Below are 24,349 nucleotides of genomic sequence, written 5' to 3' on the forward strand. Positions count from 1 at the left end.
TATTTTTATCAGTTTAATTTATCCGATACAATCCCAACACAGGGAATTCAAATATTGAACTGATTGTTCAGTAATCGAATAAATAAATATCCAAAAAAGTTAAAATTATTCGTTAATTGTCTACTTAAGATAAAATAGAGTTTAATATCTATATAAGTAAAATTTTAACTTTTATGAATGAAATTATTTAATCATTACTATTTTCTTAAACTTGTAAATTATTTATAAAATAGCGATGTTAACTAAATAACAGGAAATTGTTAAATAGTTTCCATTCCTATATAAAACCAAAAATTTGATAATAATTTTTTAATATGCACGATATTTCAGATTTTAATAAATAAACTTCGAGAATATATAAAGACATCCAAGAGAGAAAAAATTCGTAATTGCGTAAATTCACAATCTTTTTTTCTTATTTCTCTTGGATGTCTTTATATATTTTCAAAGTTTATCTATCAAATTTAAAGCGTTCTGCATATTTGTAGCAATGCATTTCAATATTACAAATACGTTGCACCGTAACATTTCTGTAATATTACATTGTAATATTTCTAAGGGCGGACATTTCAACGTTGCTGCAGACTTGCAGTAACATTGCAGAAACATTTCGCAATTTCCATGCAATATTACAATGTTTCAATGCAAGGTCTATGCAACGTTTTTGCAATCTTTCGGTGCTGTATGGGATCATCTTAATTTCGCATAACTTGCCATTATCCACCGCGCGTGTGGTCGCATTGTACTATATAAACAATATTTATATTTATGGTCCATAACTTTGACAGGTGAACACTTTATGTTCGTGTACGTACGTAAGCGTTATTCAATATATTAATACTCGTGGAAAGTATTCAAGTACGAGACCTGGGTCGAACGTGACACTCTTATCGCGAATGGATTTTTCCGCGAGTTCAAAAGCCAGTACAAGAGCCATCTCGCATTAAAAATCGCTCTATTAACGTCCATTTCTCAAACTTAATGATAATAAAACGAGATGATAATACTATATGATTATAATAATACTATTATTTATAATACAAGTTTTTTCGCTCGTTTCTTAAATACGCATTCATATTTCTAACACTTCTCTCTCTCTCTCTCTCTCTCTCTCTCTCTCTCTCTCTCTCTCTCTCTCTCTCTCTCTCTCTTCGTTTTCTCTCTTTCTCTCTAAGCATCCGTTAAAAAGATCTTTTTGTAATATATTTTGTATATATCAATCTCATTATATATATTACTGATCATATTTCACTCGTAAATAAATTAAAAATTATCTCGCTTCGCAATATGTAAAAATATAAAAGTAACATTTTGGAATGTGAATATAAGATTGTTAAGACATATCTATAAAAGTATCCTTAAATATTAGACGAATAAATTAATTTAATTTTGGATAAAATTCATTTTCCAGATATTTTTTCGAATTAATCTTCTGATGCCACTTCAATCTATTAAAATTTCTAAAAATTGCACGTGGTATAATATAAATTAAAACAAAATTGAAACTCGTATGCGGCTCATCTCTATTTTGATGTTCAAAGTGCATCAGAAGATTAAAGCGAGGAAATACTTGAATAATGTAAGGCTGCGGCAGCGTAAGTGTAAATTACTGATAAGAACGAGTGGAGAATTTGAGGCATCAAGAGAGAAGAAGTCTCAACATCGGCGAAACGAAATGTATCTCGGATGCACCGTCTTATCTCATATCGTCAGAATTATTAAATTGCGATAAATCGATTCGATTCACGCGAGTTTCTCACGTTACAAATCAAAACTGAGCAAGTTGGTCAATAATTACACTGTAAAAAATCTTCTATAAATTCAGACACTTTTTCCTCTGAATTTTCAAATCTGGATGTCTAAAAGAAATTTCAGACAATGCCTTAATCATCAGAGCCATTTTTCTGAAACTTCAGAAGAGTATATCTGAAAATTTAAGCGTGTATGAAAATTCGGATAGCATTCTATCTGAAAATTCAGACAGAGTGGCTGCAAAAAAGCTGCAGACATTTTGCTGAAATCTCAGTCAATTTTTTTTACAGTGTAAAATGGCACAAAATCACAAACCTCCTTTCGATTCTAACGTCACTTTGCGATCTATCAGAACTTCGACGCGTCCCTGATTCTGATATGTACATTTCTTCAGCAAAATGTAAAAATGTTCGACCGTTTCATCGAATTGAGCAATGTGTAGGAATAGAAAAATAAATCTCGCGTGCGATGTTTCGTTTCGCGAATGTAAGTTTTGAGCTAAAAACCACCATCTCTCAAAGACAGTTACTCCAATGATTCCTATCTCTTAGGAAACGCGAACAGATATGTATTTGGTAATGCATTGATACGCGCGCGATTGTGCGAAGCTTCTTTCTATTATCATTTCATTTTATTATTGTCGTTTCTCTCTGATGCCATGCTATGTTCATCATACACAGGTACGCGTCTACTTAGAACAGAACCAGGTACAACCGTAAAAAAATCTATTTCTGACATTGTGTTTTTTGAACAGAATCTCTTCTCAAAAATGAGAACGCGATTCATCAGAATGCTCCCAAAGTTTTTGTGTTCCTCGCATCTACTACACTGTAAAAAAATTGCCTAAGATTCAGACCAATTTTTGTCTGAATTTTCAGATCGGGATATCCGAAAGAAATTTCAGACAATCTGTCTTAATTATCTGTCTTAATTGTCACTTTTCTGAAAGCTCAGACAGCATATCTGCAAAAAATCTACAGACAGTTTGTCTGAATTCATATAGCACAGAATATTTCAATTACATTGCAGCAATGTTACAATCTTGCAAGTTGCAATGCAATATTGTAGAGATATTACAGGAATATGTCACTGTGTGTAATATTTCATAAGAAATATTACTGCAACATTCCAAAAACTTTACAAAAAAAAACAGTATTCAGCCGCTAGTTCGTTTGTTTACCGCTATGCGACACGCGATGCATTATCCATCTCGTATTTGAATTTTAGTCATGAGAATTATACAAAACTTGCAAGAAGCAACTAGCAGGAGATTAAAAATGTAATAATTATTTCTATCAGTTTAATTTCCGATACAATCCCAACACAGGAAATTCAGATATTGGATTGTTTGGAAATCTGATAGATAAATGTCCGAAAAAATTAAAATCATTCAATTATTGTCTATTTAACATGTAAAATAGAGTCTAGTATCCATATAAATAAAATTTTAAATTTTACGAATTAAATTATTTAAATTAAATTATTTTATTATTTATTTAATTACGTTACCAAGTGTTTTCGTCATATAATATATATGTATACATATTTGTAACTACACATGTAAAGTAGTTTAAAAAACGTAAATGTTAAGATAAAAAACATCTGTATATACTATATAGATACATTTACACAGTAATGCATTGCATTATTACAAGTATGTTACATTGTAAGATTACTGTAATGTTACATTGCAATGCTACTGCAATCTTGCAGCAATATTTCGCAATGTATATGAAATATTTCATTGTTACATTGAAATATCTATGTAATGTTTCTGCAATCTTTTTGTACTATATAGGAAGTTTCAGTCAGTCATTTTTTTACAATGTATTCTTCCCTCCCCTTCCGCTCCCCTCTTCCTCTCTCCTGTTCCTCCAAACCGTTCGAATGCAACCATTTCTCATTTATTTATTCTTTCCAATTGTTGGCCGCGATGTCCTTCATCTCACGACCTTCCGAGATATCGACGACGACGGGATCGAGCAGCTTTTTGACGCTATGCTTACGTTGTTTCTCGAAACTGCCAATCTGGCCGTTCTCCAGGGGCTCGTTAAGGGCGTGCGCTGTCTCCGGGGCGACGACGATATCGGCGCCGATACGCCCGAGGCAGAAGTGACGGCAGGGGACCAAGACGACGAAGAGACCGAACAGAAAGCCGAGAGCGTTGCCGGCAAGTACGTCCCACCAGTGGTGCCGATTGTCGCTCATCCTGGTCATCGAACACGTCACGGCCCACATGGACATCAGGCACTGCAGCCACGGTTTCAGAAACAACGTCCGATTCGGCAAACGGTTTTGCAGGTACCACTGTGCGATGCGTGTAAATGCGCGTTTTTAAAAAAGGAGAAAAAGAAAAAATCGATATCTCTTTTGTTTTTTATTTTTATTTTGCAAGTGATATCTATTCAACGCGGAAAAAGAATTCCCTCGGCCGAAATATTCGATTCCTTTCCTCCACTTCGGAGCGCAAATCGCTCTATGTTTACTTCCGCAAATTTATTTGGCGAGACACGCGTTTATCGTCTACCTATTGTGCGTCCCGCGAAAATCGATATTCCATTAATAGATTTTTTTTGCAAATTCTTTAATTCTCGTTGATCCTATATACTGGCTACCGATACCGAGGAGAAGTACTCGATGCTGGCATCTCAGCTCTCTGTATTACCAACAGATTGCTGAACTTTACGGATAATTTGACGAGACGCATTCTCTCCTTTTCTCTTATTGTTAGTATAAGTTACACAAAAAATAAATTTTCTCAAATAATAATAATAATTTCTTACCACTAAGAAGATGCTCGTGTAGAGGGAGATAGCCGAATGACCGGAAGGAAAGGATTTGCTGGAATCCTTAACGAACCAGTCGGAAAACTCGGTATTCGTGCACGTGTAAGAACTGATGTATCTGTAAAAAAAATTGAGAGACGTATACATAACTATATTTGTTTTCTCGGATTAGGCGCATATATATATAAGTACATAAAATAAAATTTAAATATGTTGAAAAGCTGTCGGTTATATCCAGGGAAGAGAGAGAACCTAAAATAGTTCTTTTTTTATTGTCCCATTAATAGTAATATATAAATATAAATTTTTTTATATTTTACATTTATCAGATTACTCGAGTAAAATAAGGAGTTAGATAAACCGATATATGAAATATACTACAAGATATAGATTAGGGAAGATTATATAACCGCCTGCGCGTAACGAATCTACTTCGCTCACAATCGGTAAACGTAGTTAACTAGGCTTATGCAAAAGATTAACATTTTTCTATATTTACATATATATATAGACTTCATAGAGACTGCAATTCAACTCAATCAACAGGTTCACTCTTTACCCTTATCTTTGCCGATAATTCCCCTTTGATATTTTACCGCGTCTCATAGACATCAAATGTCTACAATGTCTATAATTCACGGTTTCTTCATTAGAACCCATTAGAGGTGTAGTTAGCCCATGAACATACTCCGGCCGTGTCTCGTCGCCCACGCCGTAAGTACGAGAAGAAAATCGACCCAATTGCATTCTGATAATAACTAGTTGAAACAAAAGAGAACGCGGGAAGAGAGGGGAAAGGGATAGGGAAAGATTGTGCTTACTCATCGGTGCAGTTGGCTGCCTCGCGCGGTTTGCATGTGTCGAGAAAGTGCGGCCGCGGCTCGCCGATTAGGACTTTCATGACTTCGCAGACGAGCGTGAGCGTAACAAGTCCTATGGAATAATGACTATACCAGGACCAAAGCTGCTTGTTCCTAGTCAACTCGACCTGGTCGTGACCCGGCAAGTTGCTTCTGTAACTGTCGGCGGGATGGCAGGCATATTCCGCGATCCACATCTGAAACCGATCATGTGTGGATACTGTTAAGTTATTCACTGGCGTCATAATTTCTCCTTAACCTTGCGTATATGTCATATCTAAGATAATAAAAAAATTATACATAGATTGTTTTATATCGCGTTCAAAAGGAACGCAAAGAATTTGTCAATGATTCACACGCACAACATGGATTGCGATGAAAAGTGAAAGTTATATGTATTCTTGACGTAACGTTGGGAACATAACATTGGCTACATTCAGCGGACATGCGCAACAGTTAGGTAGCAATCGAACGTGATTGTTTCTTACGTTTACAACCAGCAAATTAATATCGATAAGATGCTCAACTGTTGAATACGCTAAATGGGCTCATTATTATGCGTAACAAACACTGATAAAAATCTCATTCTTTTTTTTATAAAAGTATTTTAAATATTCAAAATGTGTTATGCAAGGTTTCATTACAATTCATTCAGATTAATTTTTTTGTAAATAATTAAAGTTTACTGCAGGCTTACGTTGTGCACGCGAGGAGAAGAATGTACCACCTCTTCGCGCGACTGCCTCTTCCCCTCTTTCCTATTTCACACGCGAGAATGACGGCTATATGTGGAGGAGATAGATGGATCAAGGGGCCAGAGGGGAAAGACGGGAAGAGGCAGCTGCGCGAAGAGGTGATACAATGTTATGTTCTCTTCCTCGCGTGCTCTACGTAGCTACTAGTCAGGCCTGGTTTACTGGAATTTTAGAGTTGTACATCTCTCTATGGCCTAGTTTACACCGATATACTTTTATACGTATTAAATATTATATTGACCAATCACAACTATTTCATTCTTTAGAGGAATGGCCAGTATAGTACTTAATACGTATTAAAGTATATCGGTCTAAACTAGGCCTTTGTTACTGAAATATTTGTATCCTACTTTTCAAATTGCAAAGCACATTTATGTCAAAAATTTTTAACATTTTACCTTCCGATGGTATTATAATAATCGAAAATGACAGCAAATAATATACAAATTGCAAAATATATAAAAATATATTATTATTTAACTATTTTATTTGCATATATATATCATTCATTTTGATCCGAAAAGTATTAATATTAATATTTTCAATTCAATCACTCTCTTTTTATAAAGATTGTACGGCCAATATAACATTCAGGCTTTTCGTAATGCAATCATGTTGGATTATAATATTCATCATAAGGAAAAAATAATGAATTTTTTTTTTTCGCATCAGATGTCGAAGGGAATTATTTTTATTCGCATACTGCCACATATTTTCGATAATGAAGATCATTAATAATATATTTAAGAAATTTCTTTTTCTATTGTTCCTTTCCTTACGCGTATCCACATGATTATATACTTTCACTGAAAATATTTTATGTTTTATAATATTTCGGCGCAAAAATGGGATTTGTATTTTGCGATGCTTATTTTAGATACGAGCTTTGCTATTCAAAATATTACGAAATATTACTCTTGCCTGCGATTCTTGAATTGATTAAATCGATTTTTTAAAAAAAGAAAGGAAAATAAATTTAGATAAGTATTGTACTCGCTGAGTGATGTCTTAATAATTTATTCTTTACAGTTAACATAGATACAAAAAAGAGATTAGAGTGAACTGCTTATTCACGATCGTTGTGCTCAATTTGTATTTTCAAAGTGATCTACATGATAATAGAAATGTAAAAATCATAAATGTAACCCTTGACTTGCATGAATTTATGTCGTACGCGACCAAAAATAAGGGAGGAAATAGAAACGAAAGCGCGGTACTTACGACTATTATGGGCAGGGTGACGCTGAAGATTATCAATAAACTCATGGAGATCGTGTCGCCCGTGAACTTGAACGAGATCTTTAGGTCATTGCAAAAGAAGCCGATTTGCTGATATGGTATTACGTTGAATTCCAAAATCCCCAGAAGTACAGTTACTGAAACGCAACGAGTCAGGATTAATTTTATACATAAACCATATCGCAACAAATACATAAAATTCAATATATATATATGTGTGTGTGTATGCTGAATTTTATATATTGCAATATATATATATATATATATATATATATATATATGTGTGTATATATGTATATATATACATGACTATGTATATGATATGTATATGTATTTTTTTAAACAATTATTTGTTTTTTTTTTGCACTAATTGATTTGTCTTATTATTCTGTACATAAAAGTATTACGATAAGATTATCGAAAACTAAATATTTTACAAGATATTTAATTTTTTATATCAAAATATATCAAATTAAAATACAAAATAACTCAAAATGTACTGAATGAAAAAATACTTTATTATAGTGTTTTGGAAAGCTCTCGACATGAGCTGTATGAATATGCAATAAAAAATAGGGAATTCCGTTTAAGAAATTATCTTAACTTTAGTTTAAGGAATTAACCTTGACTTGATCTTAACGATGCTATCCAAGGTCAAACCAATGACACCATCTTATGTTCCCCTCAAAACCATACAATTTTTGTTCAAAACGTTTTTCTCTAAAATGCTCAGTTTTTGAAAGAAAAGGGGTGTACGGATGGTCTAGGACACCCTGTATATACATACATATACATATACATATATGTATATACATTTCTATTGTCATGTATATATATACATATATACATTTCTATTATCATGTGTGTATATATACCATATATATATATATATATATATATATATATATATATATATATATATATATATACATATATCGCGTATCTTTAAACGTCTTTTTTCCAACTTACATATTATACATATGTTCCACATTAATTTAGTGTGTTATAATACATCAAATTTTTATTTATTATAATTTTATTTAAACCGTTTGTTATATTTAAACAGATACTTTATTTGAACAGATTAAGCAATTTCCAAATCATCTTAATTTTTTTCTTATAAAAATTTCGACGCTTTAGACATCCTCGTATATGTATGTTTATATTGATTATAAAATGTTAAACAAAAAATTTTTTTCCCTAAAACTGGAATAGGACTAGTAATTTCCAGTATCCTTTTTTTTTTTTATATAACTCTAGTTTCCAAATTATTCCATCGCATCACCATTTTGAGAAATCGTCACATTTTTTTTATTGAAGAATAGTGTTATGTAATTCCTGGACACGAATTATCATATATTCTCCATATTTCTAAAAGACGATAGTGCTGGTCACTATATGAGAATAAAAGATAATATAAACACGATTTTAATTTATTTTCCGAGAAAAAGCTATTTTTTGAATATGATACACGTATGCAAATCTGCTTCTGTCCCTCTTCTCGTGTTTACTTTGACGCAACTCTAATAGAGTATAATGCAATCTAAACCATCATTATTTGATTGTCGTAAGTGACGTTGTCCGAAGGATATATATATATATCAGAGTAAAATGCTTAAGGGTCAAACCAGCAATGCAGCATCCGAGATTCAAATGTGCGATAAGATTTTTGAATATTAATTAATTAATTGAATATATTATTAATTGATTATTTATTATTAAACATACCGCAATATCAGAAGCAGCAAGTAACTTGTTATTCCTTATTTCTACTTACGATATTTTTGTATTTAGCTGTCAAATAGATCTATTTTGGATTATTCAGAATCGAATGTTCATGTTCGTATGAACTTTGTTGTTAACATGACCGATACTATCATAGTAAATATCTTTCCTCCTGGATCATACGTATATCTTCCTCTCGTACGTACTGATAGCATACTGATTACGACGAGACCACTTCGCACGTAAACGTGACGTCATCGGCCGGCTCTTGTCGGATTTCCTCTTCTGCCGCTCGTTCATATCGGAAAACTTCTTTCGCGAACGTTTCTCCAAAAATGGAAATGGATAATAGCCGCGTCTCGCAAGATAGAAAAGATGATGAAAAGAAAGAAATGACAAACGTCGTCTCGGCGCGCGATGTCGTCGCTCGCTTATTAACGCGAGCACTCTGCACAAGCAATATGTCGTACACGTTATGTTGTCATCGGCGGCGACGATTTAGTACGCATGTGCAGATGTGACGCTTGAAATCGCTTTCATGATGATACGCGAGAATGTAGAGGACGTATAATAGACCTGTCAGTCGCGATCAATCGGTCGTTTCGTAAAAAAATATTGTGATCGATGTGTATCTATCGATCAAATTTTAGTGAAGATTGATATTTGACCGTTTCCAGACTTTTCTAACACCCTGTATATATATATATATATATATATATACTGTATGTATATATACATATACAGGGTGTTAGAAAAGTCTAGAAACGGTCAAGTATCTCGAAAACGAAACTTTTCTGAGAAAAATGTTTCCAACCAAAGTTGTAGGGTTTTAAAAGTTCTATTCAATGATCATATCCGTTTGACCTTAAGTGGAGGCATCAAGGCGAAGTAAAGGCCAACATGATTTTTTTAATGGAATACCCCATTTTTTATGACACAGTATTAAAGATGACAGCTAGACGTTTCCAAAACACTACCTGATGACCTATTTTTGATGAGAATTGTCTGAGTTATGAGCTTTAGAATTTACGGTGCCACCAGCGTTAGTATTATCCAGGATGTACCGCGTGGAGGTCGCATGGTCGAATCTTACACCCTTGTGTGTGTATGTGTGTGTGTGTGTGTGTGTGTTGTGTGTGTTAGTAGAATTACACAGAACACAGGCTGATATCACATTTGACCGATTTTAATGCAACTGATCATAAATATTATGTTACATTCGGGAATATTGAATTGTGCGGCTAATATTAATAACATAATGTCAACCGATGGAACGAACAATGTTTTAGTTAATTACCTAAATGATAATTAAATTATCCATTACTACGTCCCAGCATATGTATCTATAATTTTATATTAAGCTATATCATTGATGCTATATTATGCATCTATATATCAATTTGTTTTGCTCGTATTTTTATCATAATATTCATAAAAAATATAATATATAAATAAAAGATATATCATTCTAGTTGATAGAATATACAAATTCTATTTAAAAAAAAAAAATCCCAAATAGATACTGCATAAAAATTCAATTGGTGATTTTTTTACATTAAAATTGGTCAGATAATTTAAAATACCTGATATCAGAAAACTATAGTCTATTTTGAATAGAAAGACGGATAAGGAAGCAATGTTTACTTAATTTCCACGCTTATATTTCCACACTATTTCGCAAAGGCATTTCCATTATAGTCATCTCGAATTGCAGAACAAAATATCCTACGTGTACGATAATTGGCGAAGCGACAACACAATAATATTTTTTCTAATATCAATAGGAAATTATAACAATTATTTATTTGCCACGAGAACTGCGGAGTAGGTATATACCAGAAGAGCGTAAAACAGAAACGAGAATGTTATCAGGTTGGTGTAATGTAAAATATTTGGACGCAGAAACCGTTTCGCCCAGAAATATTGATTATGCATCATTAGATTAGATTATTTATATCACCAAAACTCTTAAGAGCAGCGAGAATTTAATCATTAAATTAGATTTATCAGATTCAGTATACATCTATATCTATACATATAAGTCGCTGATGTCCATCGGTGTATCTGACCGCGAACTACTTCCACATTTATGGACCGATTTTCTCGAAATTGATACCAAAATTTTGCAAATTTTTCGGGGATGACTACTATGTGGTTTTTTTACTTTTACATCCCCACCCACCTACCGACGCACCCACACCCTATGTCCCACATTTATGGACCGATTTTCTCGAAATTGGTACCAAAATTTTGCTAAATTTTTGGGGTGGCTACTATGTGATTTTGACTGATACACATAGACACTGAACTATATAATGTTAAATTGGTCTTTAGATTGTTATGTCACAAAAAGGGATAAGATTGTTAGTTTTAACCTGAGGAAATCGTGTACAGAGAGGGTTTTTAGTGGGTGAGAGTTCCACATTACTTCGCCACACCTGGTGGCAGGGTGTATATAATGTATTTTTCCTTCTCTTGCAAAAAAAAAATGTACCTCCGCGAGTAGCGCGGTCTTAAAGCTAGTATGTACATAAAATGTATACGTAAATACATTAATTATATTTATACAGGGTGTCCCATTTTAAAGGACCCACTCAAATATCTCAGAAACACTGCGTTAAATCGAAAAATGTTTCAAACAAAAGTTGTGTGGCTTCAAGGGGGCCATAAGATGATGACAATAATTTGACTTAGGAAAATCATTTGAAGGTCATGTGAAGGTCAACTTTAAAATCTTAAATGGAAACCCCCATTTTTTATTTAATATTCTTGTAGCTGATATCGAGAGCTTTTCAAAACACTATAATAAAGTATTTTTCATTAAGTACTTTTTGAGTTATTTTATATTTTAATCTGACATATTTTGATATAAAAAATAAAATATTTCGTAAAATATTCAGTTTTCGATAATTTTACCGTAATACTTCTATGTACAGAATAATGAGATAAATTAATTAGTGCCAAAAAAAACAAATAATTGTTTAAAAAAATACATTGTAAATAATTTTCTTAAAAACAATTTTTTTTTATATACTAATTGATTTGTCTCATTATTCTGAACATAGAAGTATTACGGTAAGATTATCAAAAACTAAATATTTTACGAGATATTTAATTTTTTATATCAAAATATGTCAGATTAAGATATAAGATAACTCAAAAAGTACTTAATAAAAAAATACTTTATCATAGTGTTTTGGAAAACTCTCGATGTCAGCTACAAGAATATTAAATAAAAAATGGGGGTTTCCGTTTAAGATTTTAAAGTTGACCTTCACATGACCTTCAAATGATTTTCCAAGGTCAAATCATTGTCACCATCTTATGGCTCCCTTGAAGCCACACAACTTTTGTTTTTTCGATTTGACGCAGTGTTTCTGAGATATTTGAGTCGGTCCTTTAAAATGGGACACTCTGTATATATATATCTTATATATATATATATATATATGTTATATATATTTATATATGTATATACACATACACCTACATGCATACAAAGATACTTACAGATATATTGCATGTATAAACATATAACGCCATCCATTATCAAAATTGAATATAAACTCTGTTGATAAGAAACTTTATGATATTACAATGTATGATATTGAGAAACATATAGAGACAGAAAGAAAAAGAGAGCGAGAGAGAGAGAGAAAGAGAGAGACGCGTAACAAAAATAAGAAATTTTAATATTAAGTTGTATAACACACTTGCTTAATATAGATATATTTTGACTATAAATCTGAATTTTTACCGCTGCATGTACATATCTGTACACATAAAAAAGCACATAGAACACGTACACATCAGACACATAAAAAAACGAACGGATTGACAATATATTATCCTTTTTCTATGAATTATAAAGATTACCTAATTAAATGCCTAAGAAATCTTCGCGATGAGGAGCGGTGATTTTTTTTCCAATATTAACTTGGTGTGCATCTTTCATGAGGGAAAGTCTAGATTTCGATTCCATCAAGGGCGAATGCACTCCCCACGTGATGTGCGCGCAAAGAAAAAAAAAACAAGTAATCTTTTTGTCCTCAAATATATTATATGTTTCGTGCATAATTCCATTAGTTGCGCAAGAAATAATGCTAGCTCGCGTTAAAGTATATAATTACGATTTTCGCAAATAAATTTCGAATAAAATACGCAACCTTTGTACACATGAGAACACAAACGTAATATCGTAGCGCGATATTATTGTACCGTTTATATGCGAAAGTAATGTCAAATTTGTTTATGTAACCGATTATTAATTATTAATTAAATTTTCTCTCACGTTATATCGAAATAAATATATACAAATTTCTCTCCTAAAATAATTTGACCGTTTGGTTTAATTTAAATGATCTATAAATCACGACAAATTTTCAGGACGTAATTCTACTTATAATTTCATACGTCGTGTATAACGAGAAAAATGTTTTTAAGGAAGTAAAATATACACATATGTACGAAATCACATGTCGCGATATCTGCTTTGTACGCATAAAATTATTAATAGAAGTCTGCCTTGAATTTTATTGCGATTTACAAATCGTTCGTAATTGGCTTGTAAAAAAATGCTTCATTATTTACATTAATGTTCACGATTTCCTCATTTTGCTTCTACGAGTATGACTATGATTTAGGCTGACTAATCAATTCCTAAATATAATTTCTAAATATACAACGTCATCGTGTGAAGCAATAGTTCGTTGAAAAACAATTTCGAATTCGAATGATCCATCATATCGAATAAATCGCATCATGTTATACACACAAATATATTTTTTATTGTTACCATTTTTATTAAAAAAATGAAGGTTATCGAACGATAAAATATCCATTGATCGAAATCATTTCGCATGACATCGAGACAATCTGAATATACTCTATAAAATGTTATCATGTATCATAAAATGTTATCATGTATATTTTTAGACTATATATATGGAGATAAACTATTTTTTTTCTACAATTTATTGGCGTAGACGAGTATTCGTTTTTATTGCCATCAACTGGTAACGGATCCTTGGTCCAAATATACAGGGTGTCCCATTTTACATGCCGCAGCCAAATATCTCGAAAAATATAGAAGCTACGGAAAAGTGTTTTAGACAATTGGTTTGAAGGGGGCTATATGATGAAAATATGGACTTGACTATGAGTGAACCTTTCCAAGGCCAAGTCAATGTGATGGATGTTTTCTTAAATGGAACTCCCATTTCTTATTGCATATTCTTATAGTTATCTCAAGCTTTTCAAAACACTATAATAAAGTATTTTTTCATTAAATATTTTTTGAGTTATTTTATATCTTAATTTGACAAAATATTTGATATAAAAAATAAAATATTTCGTAAAATATGTAGTTTTTGATAATCTTACCATAATACTTTTATGTACACAATAATAAGACAAATTAACTGGTATAAAAAGAAAATTTTTTTGGAAAAGTATATAATTATTTACAATGTATTTTTTAAACAATTATTTATTTATTTTTTTTTTTTTTACACTGATTGATTTATCTCATTATTCTGTACATAAAAGTATTGCGGTAAGATTATCGAAAACTAAATATTTTACGAGATATTTTATTTTTTATATCAAAATATGTCAGATTAAGATATAAGATAACTCAAAAAATACTGAATGAAAAATTTTATTATAGTGTTTTAAAAAGTTCTAAATAAGCTACAAGAATATGCAATAAACAGGGGGGGGGGGGAATAAAATGGAAAAATGAAATTTAAATATGGATTTGACCTTGTTTGACCTTAAAATATCACTCAAAGTCAAATCCATATTTTCATCATATGGCCCCCTTCAAAATATGCAACTTTTGTTTGAATCATTTTTCTGTATTTTTACATTTTCCATATTTTTCGAAATATTTGCCTATGGCATTTAAAATGAGACACTCCGTATAAGTAATATATATATATACAGGGTATGTCTAAAGTCTGACCCCATCCCTGGATCTCGGAAACGGCTTTAAATATGGAAAAATGTTTCAGACAAAAGTTATAGGATATTGAGGGGGACACATGATAAAAATTATGGACTTGACTTTGAGTGACCTATTAAAGGTCAAATGAAGCTCATCGGTGTTTTCTTAAATAGAACCCCCATTTTTTATTGCATATTCTTGTAGCCCTCGTCGAGACATTTTCAAAACACTATATTCCCAAGATATAAAGCTTCGAAGTTGACATACCGCCAGCATTCGCAGTACCCAAGGTGAACGTTGTACGGTTGGATTTACGCCTCTTGTGTGTGTGTGCGTGCGTGTGTATGTGCGCGCGGGCGTGTGCCACAGTAGAGAGAAGGACCCCACAGTTCATTACTCCCGTAATATTTTTTGACTCCAAACCCTCTCCACTGTGTGTGTGTGTGGTCCTAAAAAGGACCAATTTTGTATATAATGTGTTTTTTCAATCAAAATTCTCTCCCCCCTCCCATCTCTCTCTCTCTCTCTCTCTCTCTCTCTCTCTCTCTCTCTCTCACTGTCTCTCTCCACCATTCTTCTTCTCCTTCCTCTGACATTAGTTATTTTCTTGCCGTTATTGCAGAAGATGCTCAAAATGAGCACCATTAACTTCCATGCAGTGAAACAAGTGATCGTGAAACTCTCACATTCTTACATTCTGAAATGTTTGAGGAGGAATGTTTCTACAAGCTACAACTATCCTATTTCGGAATTCCTCGATTGTACCTGGAAGCATTCTGAAAACTACCGATTTTAAATAACTTCACAAGAAGAAATCGTTGGAGGCTAAATCGAGAGACCGTGGGGGCCATTCAATCGAACCCCTCCTCCCGATCCACTTGTTTGGATAATTTTTGTCTAAATAATTGCGTATGTCACGATGATAGTGTGTAGGACAGCCGTCCTATTGAAAATGGATGTTATCTGCATCGAATTCTAATTAGTTATCCTCACCAATAGCATTCTCAACAAGTTGAGTTATCAAAGGATCAATGACATCTCGCAGCAATGTTAAATAAAGTTTGCCTATTAAATTTTCATTGATGAACAAAGGTCCAGTTACGTAGTAACTAAAATGCCGGCCCAAACATTTAACTTCTGAGGCCGTTGCGTATGTCCCTCTCTGTAAAGACGCGGGTTAAAATCGGACCGATACCTAACATTATGCTTGTTTACCTCATCGCGTAAATAAAAAGTACTTTCATCATTAAAGCAAAGATTTTTCAAATAATGTTCATTCTGTGCAATAAGCGTGGTCATTATTTCACAAAACTGAATACGGCGATCAAAGTCGCCATCTCCAAGCTCATGTTTTATTTGCATTTTATAAGGATGAAATTTATACTCTTTTTCGGGAATCAAGATGCTGCATCTTCGGATTCGCGATAGCCTTGATCTTCCACGTTTGCGCAAGATATATTGTTTTATCATACATAAGGAAGACAAATTACAAAGATTAAGATACACACTTATCACACTTTTGCAGCGAGAGATGTCTCATCATGACGTAGAGAAAAATGAATAGACTAAAATTGCAGCATCGTGATTCATTCTTACTTCCACGTTTAACTGTGTTAAATTGAAAAATCATGCAATGACATATTAACTCAACGCCGTCGAAACTGTTTTTCCAGAAATCAGTCACTGTTATTAAAATTTAACACACAGATATTCATATATTAGGTGTATAACTTTGCTTCCGCCGTTTTTTTTCCGAAATTCGAGGCTTTATTGTAAAAAATTGGTTATACATTTATGATTCAAAGTATTGTCCATCGCTGGCCACTACTTTCTCCCATCTTTCAGGCAGCGTACGAATCCCGCATTCAAAAACTGGTCATCTTTTGAAGCGATCCACGAATCGATCCAATTTCTTACTTCTTCATAAGACCGGAAGTGCTGGTCAACCAGGCCGTGTGCCATTGATCGAAACAAGTGATAGTCAGAGGAAGCAACGTCTGGAGAATACGGCGGGTGGGGTAGGACTTCCCATTTCAACGTTTCCAAGTATGTCTTGACCACTTTCGCAACATGGGGTCGAGCATTGTCATGCTGCAAAATCAATTTCCTTGCTTCTGAATCATTCCCATGTCTTTGAGGCGTTTTGAAATTGCTTGTTGAGTCACTCCCAATTCTTTTTAACTTTGACTCGAGTCTTCTTTAAGTAATGCCTCCAATTCTGCATCTTCGAAAACCTTCTCTCTTCCACCGCTATGCCGGTCTTCGACGTGAAAATCACCGTTCTTGAAGCATTGAAACCATTCACGACACGTTCTTTCACTAATAGCGGCTTCACCATAAGTATTTGAGAGCATTCGATGAGCCTCAGCCGCAGATTTCTTCATATTGAAGCAGACAATTAAAACCTCCCGCAAATGACGAGAATTTGGCTCGTAAACTGACATTTTCAATCGAGAATAACTTTATGATGCAGACACAAATCGACTAATGTTTCTATGGGGTTATGTTGACAGATGCCCAAGTTTATTGCATGACGTCTATGATCTATTTATTTCGACCACCGAACCGCTGAAGCCATCTATAGGAAAACGGCGGAAGCAAAGTTGTACACCTAATATATTATATAATAAATGATTATAAATAGATATATTGCATATTTATATTTTTTTAACGAGATATATTTATTTCATCAAAGATATATTACCGTATTTCTTATTTTAATTTTATGTGCTTATATGTGTGTGACACACACTCTGTGTGTGTGTATGTGTGTTTGTATATCTCAAATTTTAATAATTATATAAAATTTTAAGTTACTGATTTCTCGAAGAATAGTCTTGATGATGATAAATTAATATTTCATGGCACGAGTTTTCAATTTAACACAGTTAAATGTTGGGATTTATCGAACGAGATTTTAACACAGTTATACGTGAAGATTTATGAAACAAAATTATATACCGGAGAAAAAATGGACTTACGTAATTATATAAAATCATATATACGATTATATATGATATCTTATGTCAGTTCTTTTATCTTATGTATATCTTTTCTTGGGCATTATCTTTTGCTCTTTCAAATCTCGATTATTGATAACTGTATAGATATATTTTATATTCGTATTTTTAATATGTATGTATGATATATTTATTTCATAATATATATGTATATATAAATTAAAACAAACTAAAAAAGTTTAAATATATCAATCAATTTATACTTTTTCATTTTATGCAACTAGCGTGCCGATAAATGTTGCATAATTCAGTATCACATTGTTGGAAAATTTGATTTTTTTTGTTAAAAAATATACCAGTCAAAATTTTTGCGTTAAATATTAATATATTCATGTGTTAATTTAGTATATTACTGTTGTGTTAATTGTGTTAATAAACTACTAAAAAAGTGTAAAAATAAAACAATATATATTAATTTTTAATTTTACACAATAGATATGTTCCGTATTATTAATGACAAAATTTATTTTTTATAGAAAAAAAAAGTTGATTTTATTTTATAATAGGAGTGAGAGTGATTACAGATCCTCAGTAACATTTTTTCAAATTAATTTTATCATTAAAGATATATGATTTTATACAAAATTTATTTCAAATTACTATTAAGTTTGCATTCATTTTATGTTGAAATATTGACATAGTATTAGTGTCACCATTTAACATATCCGTATTATGTTAAATTAACACAAAAATTTGTGTGGTCCGTTTAGAACATGCGATATATATTAAATTTAAGCCAAATTTTCCAACAGTGCAGTTTTATGATTAAGAAGATGAACCGGACGACGCACGTTTCCGCGTGGTCCGACAACGTACATGTGTGTATGCGCACATTTATATGACTAGAATGATCCCTAAACTGAAATTAGCCTTGAGTCTCCTTAATCCACGACTGACTAACCGTGCGTGTCATACTTGCTACATATGTGAGCTCCGAAGATACGAATGGACAATGAGTAGCACACATGTGTAAATGTGGTAAACGTTGCGGGCGAGAATACAACACTCACACTAGTATGTAACGGCTGCATTACAATCAGTTAAGAGGTTAAAGCCCGTTGGATACCTTAGATGCATATTTTTTTCCTCTCTTGCTATGCGTGAAGTTTATAGAATGCGCGCGCATTTAGCAGTTGAGACGTGCTGAAGAAGTTTTATTACAATCAAAATAAAGTATGTTGTTAGGACTTTCAACCCTCGAAAGGAATTTTTGATGTCGGTTATAGTTAATAAGATATTCATGGTTAAATATGAGGTTATATCCCATACAGCACAGAACATTGCAATTACATTGCAGCAATGTTACAATCTTGCAAGTTGCAATGAAATATTGTTGAGACATTATTGGAATATGGAATTGTAATATTTTATGAGAATGTTACAGCAACATTTCAAAAACATTACAAAAGACAGTTTTTGATAATCGCTACTTCGTTCGTTTACCACTATGTGGCGCGCGTTGCGTTATCTATCCCGTATTTAAGTTTTAATCACGATGGTTATATAAACCCATACAGCACTGAAGCTTGCAACAACATTGCTGCAATATTGCAATATTGCATATTGTAGTTTAATGTTGCAGAAATATTACAAAGACATTATTTTACAATATAACTTTAGTAATGTTACAGCAACATTCCAAAAATATTCCAAAGAAAGTATTCGATAATCGTTAGTTCATTCGTTTACCGCTACGCGGCGCATATTGCGCTATCTATTCCGCATTTAATTTTTAGTCACGATGATTATATAAAGTTTACAAAGAGTGACTAATAAGATTAGAAATATAATAACTATTTTTATTAGCTTAAATTGTATGATATAACCCCAACACAGGGGATTCAGACATTGGACTAAGAATTCTTTTAATAGTTTCCATTCTTATATAAAATCAAAAATTTGATAATAATTTTTTAACATGCAAAAAAAGATACTTCAGATTTTAATAAATAAATTTTGAGATTATATGAAGACAAGAGAGATGTGAAAAAACTTGTATGCGTAAATCCACTACAATCTTTTTGCATATCTGAATATTTCGGATACAGAGATTGTGAATTTACAAAATTGCAAATTGAGTTTTTTCTTATTTCTCTTAGATATTCTTTATCACTGAAGGAAGTCGAATGTGTACCAAAAAATTTGCAATTTATAATTTCGTTATTATTATAATATAGAAAATCTATATACACACTAAATCCTGATTCTTATATGCCTAATTTCTTATTATTATTTTCATATGTTAAAGATATTATGTCGATAAATATACATAAAGCATTATTGCATATATATTATATTGCTATGTTGCTGCAATATTATATTGCAATATTTCTGTAGGCGGACATTTATTACTGTTGCTGCAATATCATAACAACGTTGCAGCAACATTTCGTAATGTTTCTGCAATGTTGCAATCTTGCAGAAAAATGTTGCTGCAATGTTGTTGCAATCTTGCGATGCTGTATGGGAAGCTTGCAAAAAGCGGTTAGTAATATTAAAGGTATAATAACTATTTTTATCAGATTAATTTGTCTGATACAATCCCAACACAGGAAATTCAGATATTGAATTGAGTGTTCAGAAATCGGACAAATAATTATCCGAAAAAAGTTAAAATTATCCGTTTATTGTCTACTTAAGATATAGAGTTTAATATTTATATAAATAAAATTTTAATTTTTATGAATTAAATTATTTAATCATTATCAATTTCTTAAACTTGTAAATAATTTATAAAATAGCGATGTTAATTAGATAACAGAAAATTGTTTAATAGTTCCCATTTTTATATAAAAGCAAAAATTTGATAATAATTTTTTAATATGCAAAATGCTTCAAATTTAATAGATAAACTTGGAGAATATATAAAGACATCCAAGAGAGACGAGAAAAAACTCGTTGTAATTGCGTAAATTCACAATCTTTTTTCTTATCTCTCTTGGATGTTTTTATATGTTCTCAAAGTTTATGTATTAAATTTGAAGCGTTTTGCATATTTGTAGCAATGTATTTAAATATTACAAACACATTGCACCGTAACATTACTGTAGTCTTACATTGAAATATTTCTGAGGGCGGACATTTCAACGTTGCCGCAGGCTTGCAGTAACATTGCAGAAATATTTCGCAACTTCTATGCAATATTACAATGTTTCAATGTAAGATCTATGCAACGTTTTTGCAATCTTTCGGTGCTGTATGGGATTATTGCAGAAGTTATCTGTGACTTAGGTCATTGACAATTTACCAAATAGCATTCAATTATTATTTAAACTTAAGAGTTTTTAGATCGCTGAATACGAATCCAAATTGTCCAAATTGTCAAATTCAAAATGGTGGACTCAAATGTTTAGATTGCAATCTAAAAATTTTTTAAATTTTGACACTCGCCATATTGAGTCCACCATTTTGAATTTGACAATTTTGATATTGAATTTGTATTCAGCGATCTAAAAAACTCTTAAGTTTAAATAAATATAATTGTAAGCTATTTGGTAAATCATCAATAACCTAAGTCACAGCTAACCTCTGCAATACACCCCATATTTAATTATGGATATTTTATTAACCATAACCGACATCAAAAATTCCTTTTGAGGATTGAAAGTCCTAATAACATACTTAATTTCGATTGCAATAAAACTTTTCCAGCACGTCACACATTGTAGCTATAATATGACAAAGTTCGTGAAAATAGCTCTTTTTTACAATTTTAATTGCAAATTTCTCAAAATTTTGACGTAATAGAGCAATTTCGAAACCGGACTCGTGTTCAGCGTCCAAAAACCTATAAGAAACGACTAGTCCCACTTTGCTATTTTTTTTTTTTTTTGTTAAACTGTGTTATCAGCAAATATCTTCTAATTTCTTATATAAATAAATAATCAAATAAAATTTTGTATATAATATAAATACTAATTTTATCTGGTATACGCTCAGTTTCTCAGCGCTCTCTTTCTCTAAGAGATCTTTCGTATTCAAACAACATTCGTACGTTTATAATTGTCTCATATATATATATATATATATATATATATATATATATATATATATATATATATATATATATATATATACGTGCTTATTGCCAGCATTACGCGACTGTTGCACAGAGGTATTTAAAGCGACACGCCCGTACGTAAAAATTCTAGTTAAACAGCCACCCGTAATATATTGCATTACACAAAGAGAGTGACACACCCGTAAAAATTCTAGTCAAACAGTCGTTCGTAATATTGCATTACACAGTTCGCGGTTTCCTTGTCAGGCTTCATTACACGCGTGGTTTCATTCCCGCAACGCAAATGCGCTTCTATACAAAAGACTGCGTTCATAAACGAGAGGACAAAAAAAGATGGGTCCCTCCATATCGATCTCACAATTCTTGCATTTTTATTCCACCTCCATGATTCGTCTGATACCAATGAAATAATTGATTAGAAGCGTAATCGAAATGTAGGCTTTAATTTCTCTCTCTTTTTTCTTGGTAAAATGATATAATATAAAATAACGTAAAAAATAATATCTACGATAAAAGAATGTTTACGCGTTTAAACTCTTTACGTAAATATAATGGGGGAAAAAAAATGACATATAATAACCATATTCTGAGAAAAGTAGAAATATATTTAAAAATAAATTTTCGAAAAAAAAATATTATATCATATTATAATATTTTTTATTTCACCTTAAGCATAATCTTTCGAATTAATGGAATATTTTTCCAAATAGAGGAGAATTATCTTGCGATTTAGTAAACGAAATAATTGATAGCGAGAATGTTCTCGATCAAATTAACTATAATAGCGCGTCAGTTCGCGCTTTTAACGGATGTACTGTTCAGGAAGAATGCGCCGCACGTTAGTTCCGACGCGGCTTGCTTGCTAATGCAATAACGCGCCAGTAGCGTCAGTTAACAAGCTAACACTTCCTCCTGTCTAGCGTAAAGACATGCACATTCGCCGGGCACGAATATTTATGGCTGCTGGTTAATAAAAGCCCGCGCTGCGCCCAATTAGCGGAATGGACTTTAAAGTACGAGATTCGACAAGTCGACCCATTATTATACGCGTTACCCGAAATAGAATAGGATGATTTGCATCGCGGAAACGCTCATCGAAGCGTAAAAAAAAAAAACAAAGTGTCTGCAGCTTTTCTGCAGACACACTGTCTGAATTTTCAGATAGATTTTTCTGAACTTTCAGAAAAACAATTATGACGATTAAGACAGATCGTCTGAAATTTCTTTCGGACATCTAGATCTGAAAATTCAGATAAAAATGTGTTTGAATTTTTAGAAAATTTCTTGCAACGTGTGTATTCTTACACCGTAAAATCCAAAATTTGTGCAATTTTTCTCTCGCGTGAGGAAATATATATTTATACATATATTTAATAAAAGAAAGTAAATAAGAGAGATGAACCAGCGAAATGTCGCTAAAAAAGATTTGTTAATTTTGCATTGAAATAAATATAAATGTATAATATAAAAACATCAAATGTCCTATATATACACGTTGTATGAATAATCCTCAAACTCGTTTTATGGAATTTCGTCGCAACGTGAAATTACATTTACGACGGGGAATGCAATAAACGAAACTTCAAAATTCAATTTGCAAGAATTACGCAATGAAATGATTATTTCCGCAAACTTTAATTTGCGAATTTCGAGTAAAACGCGTACATGTATATCGGTAGTTGAAATTTCTCATTTCACGAAAAATATCGCGAGAAACAATTACGAATTTTTGCCAAGAAATCGATTTAAACATACACAGGATAGCGTAAATATTATACAAGAATTTCCGCTCCGCATTTTTTTTTTTTTTTTTTTGTCATCCTTTGAAACGCTAACGATAATAATTACAAAGTTTCAGAAAGAGGACGAGTGTGAGCGAAGGAAAAATATAAAAAAAAAAAAAAAATCGATCGCATTCCAAATTGTATCAATACAATTCGTTGTGTAATTTACCTGATAACGCCAGGACCAGATCGAACATGTATATCCAGCGTATAGTTTTTCTGCAGACACTCATGATCTTCTCGGACACGGTACGAGTCGCCGTTACACCGCCGATGTTTTCCGCAACCTCCTCCGTTAGCGTTATCGTGCTGCACCTTGTCAACTGTTCCGTGGATCTCTGAAAAAGAAGATTTGCCAAAAGATCAGACTTGTAATAGAAAGATGTGTGTGAGACGCAAAGTCGCGTATAATGATGATAAGTTAGCAGAATCGAAAAGTAACGAATCATTACAATTTCTG

At 32.2% G+C, this 24,349-nt stretch overlaps 1 protein-coding gene across 4 annotated transcripts in view; it reads right to left on the minus strand.

The window, feature by feature from the left end:
- Positions 1-2,203: 2,203 nt before the first annotated feature.
- Positions 2,204-24,349, minus strand: part of LOC138936212 (phospholipid phosphatase 1) — a 38,122-nt gene continuing 15,976 nt past the window's right edge. For 2 of the 4 annotated variants that reach the window (XM_070301420.1, XM_070301424.1), the window contains exons 2-6: positions 24,059-24,227; positions 7,375-7,529; positions 5,360-5,595; positions 4,536-4,656; positions 2,204-4,059 (exon numbers count right to left, since the gene is read on the minus strand). In XM_070301420.1, the coding sequence (XP_070157521.1) occupies positions 3,661-4,059; positions 4,536-4,656; positions 5,360-5,595; positions 7,375-7,529; positions 24,059-24,227 (1,080 nt within the window). In that variant the 3' untranslated portion in view covers positions 2,204-3,660. Of the gene's footprint in view, positions 4,060-4,535; positions 4,657-5,359; positions 5,596-7,374; positions 7,530-9,323; positions 9,587-24,058; positions 24,228-24,349 lie in introns of those variants that run through there. The other 2 variants (XM_070301422.1, XM_070301423.1) reach the window with 2 other exon arrangements.

This window comes from Polyergus mexicanus, unplaced genomic scaffold (assembly GCF_030449975.1).
Source record: "Polyergus mexicanus isolate NDT 795.1 unplaced genomic scaffold, iyPolMexi1.0 SCAF_9, whole genome shotgun sequence".
NCBI lineage: Eukaryota > Metazoa > Arthropoda > Insecta > Hymenoptera > Formicidae > Polyergus > Polyergus mexicanus.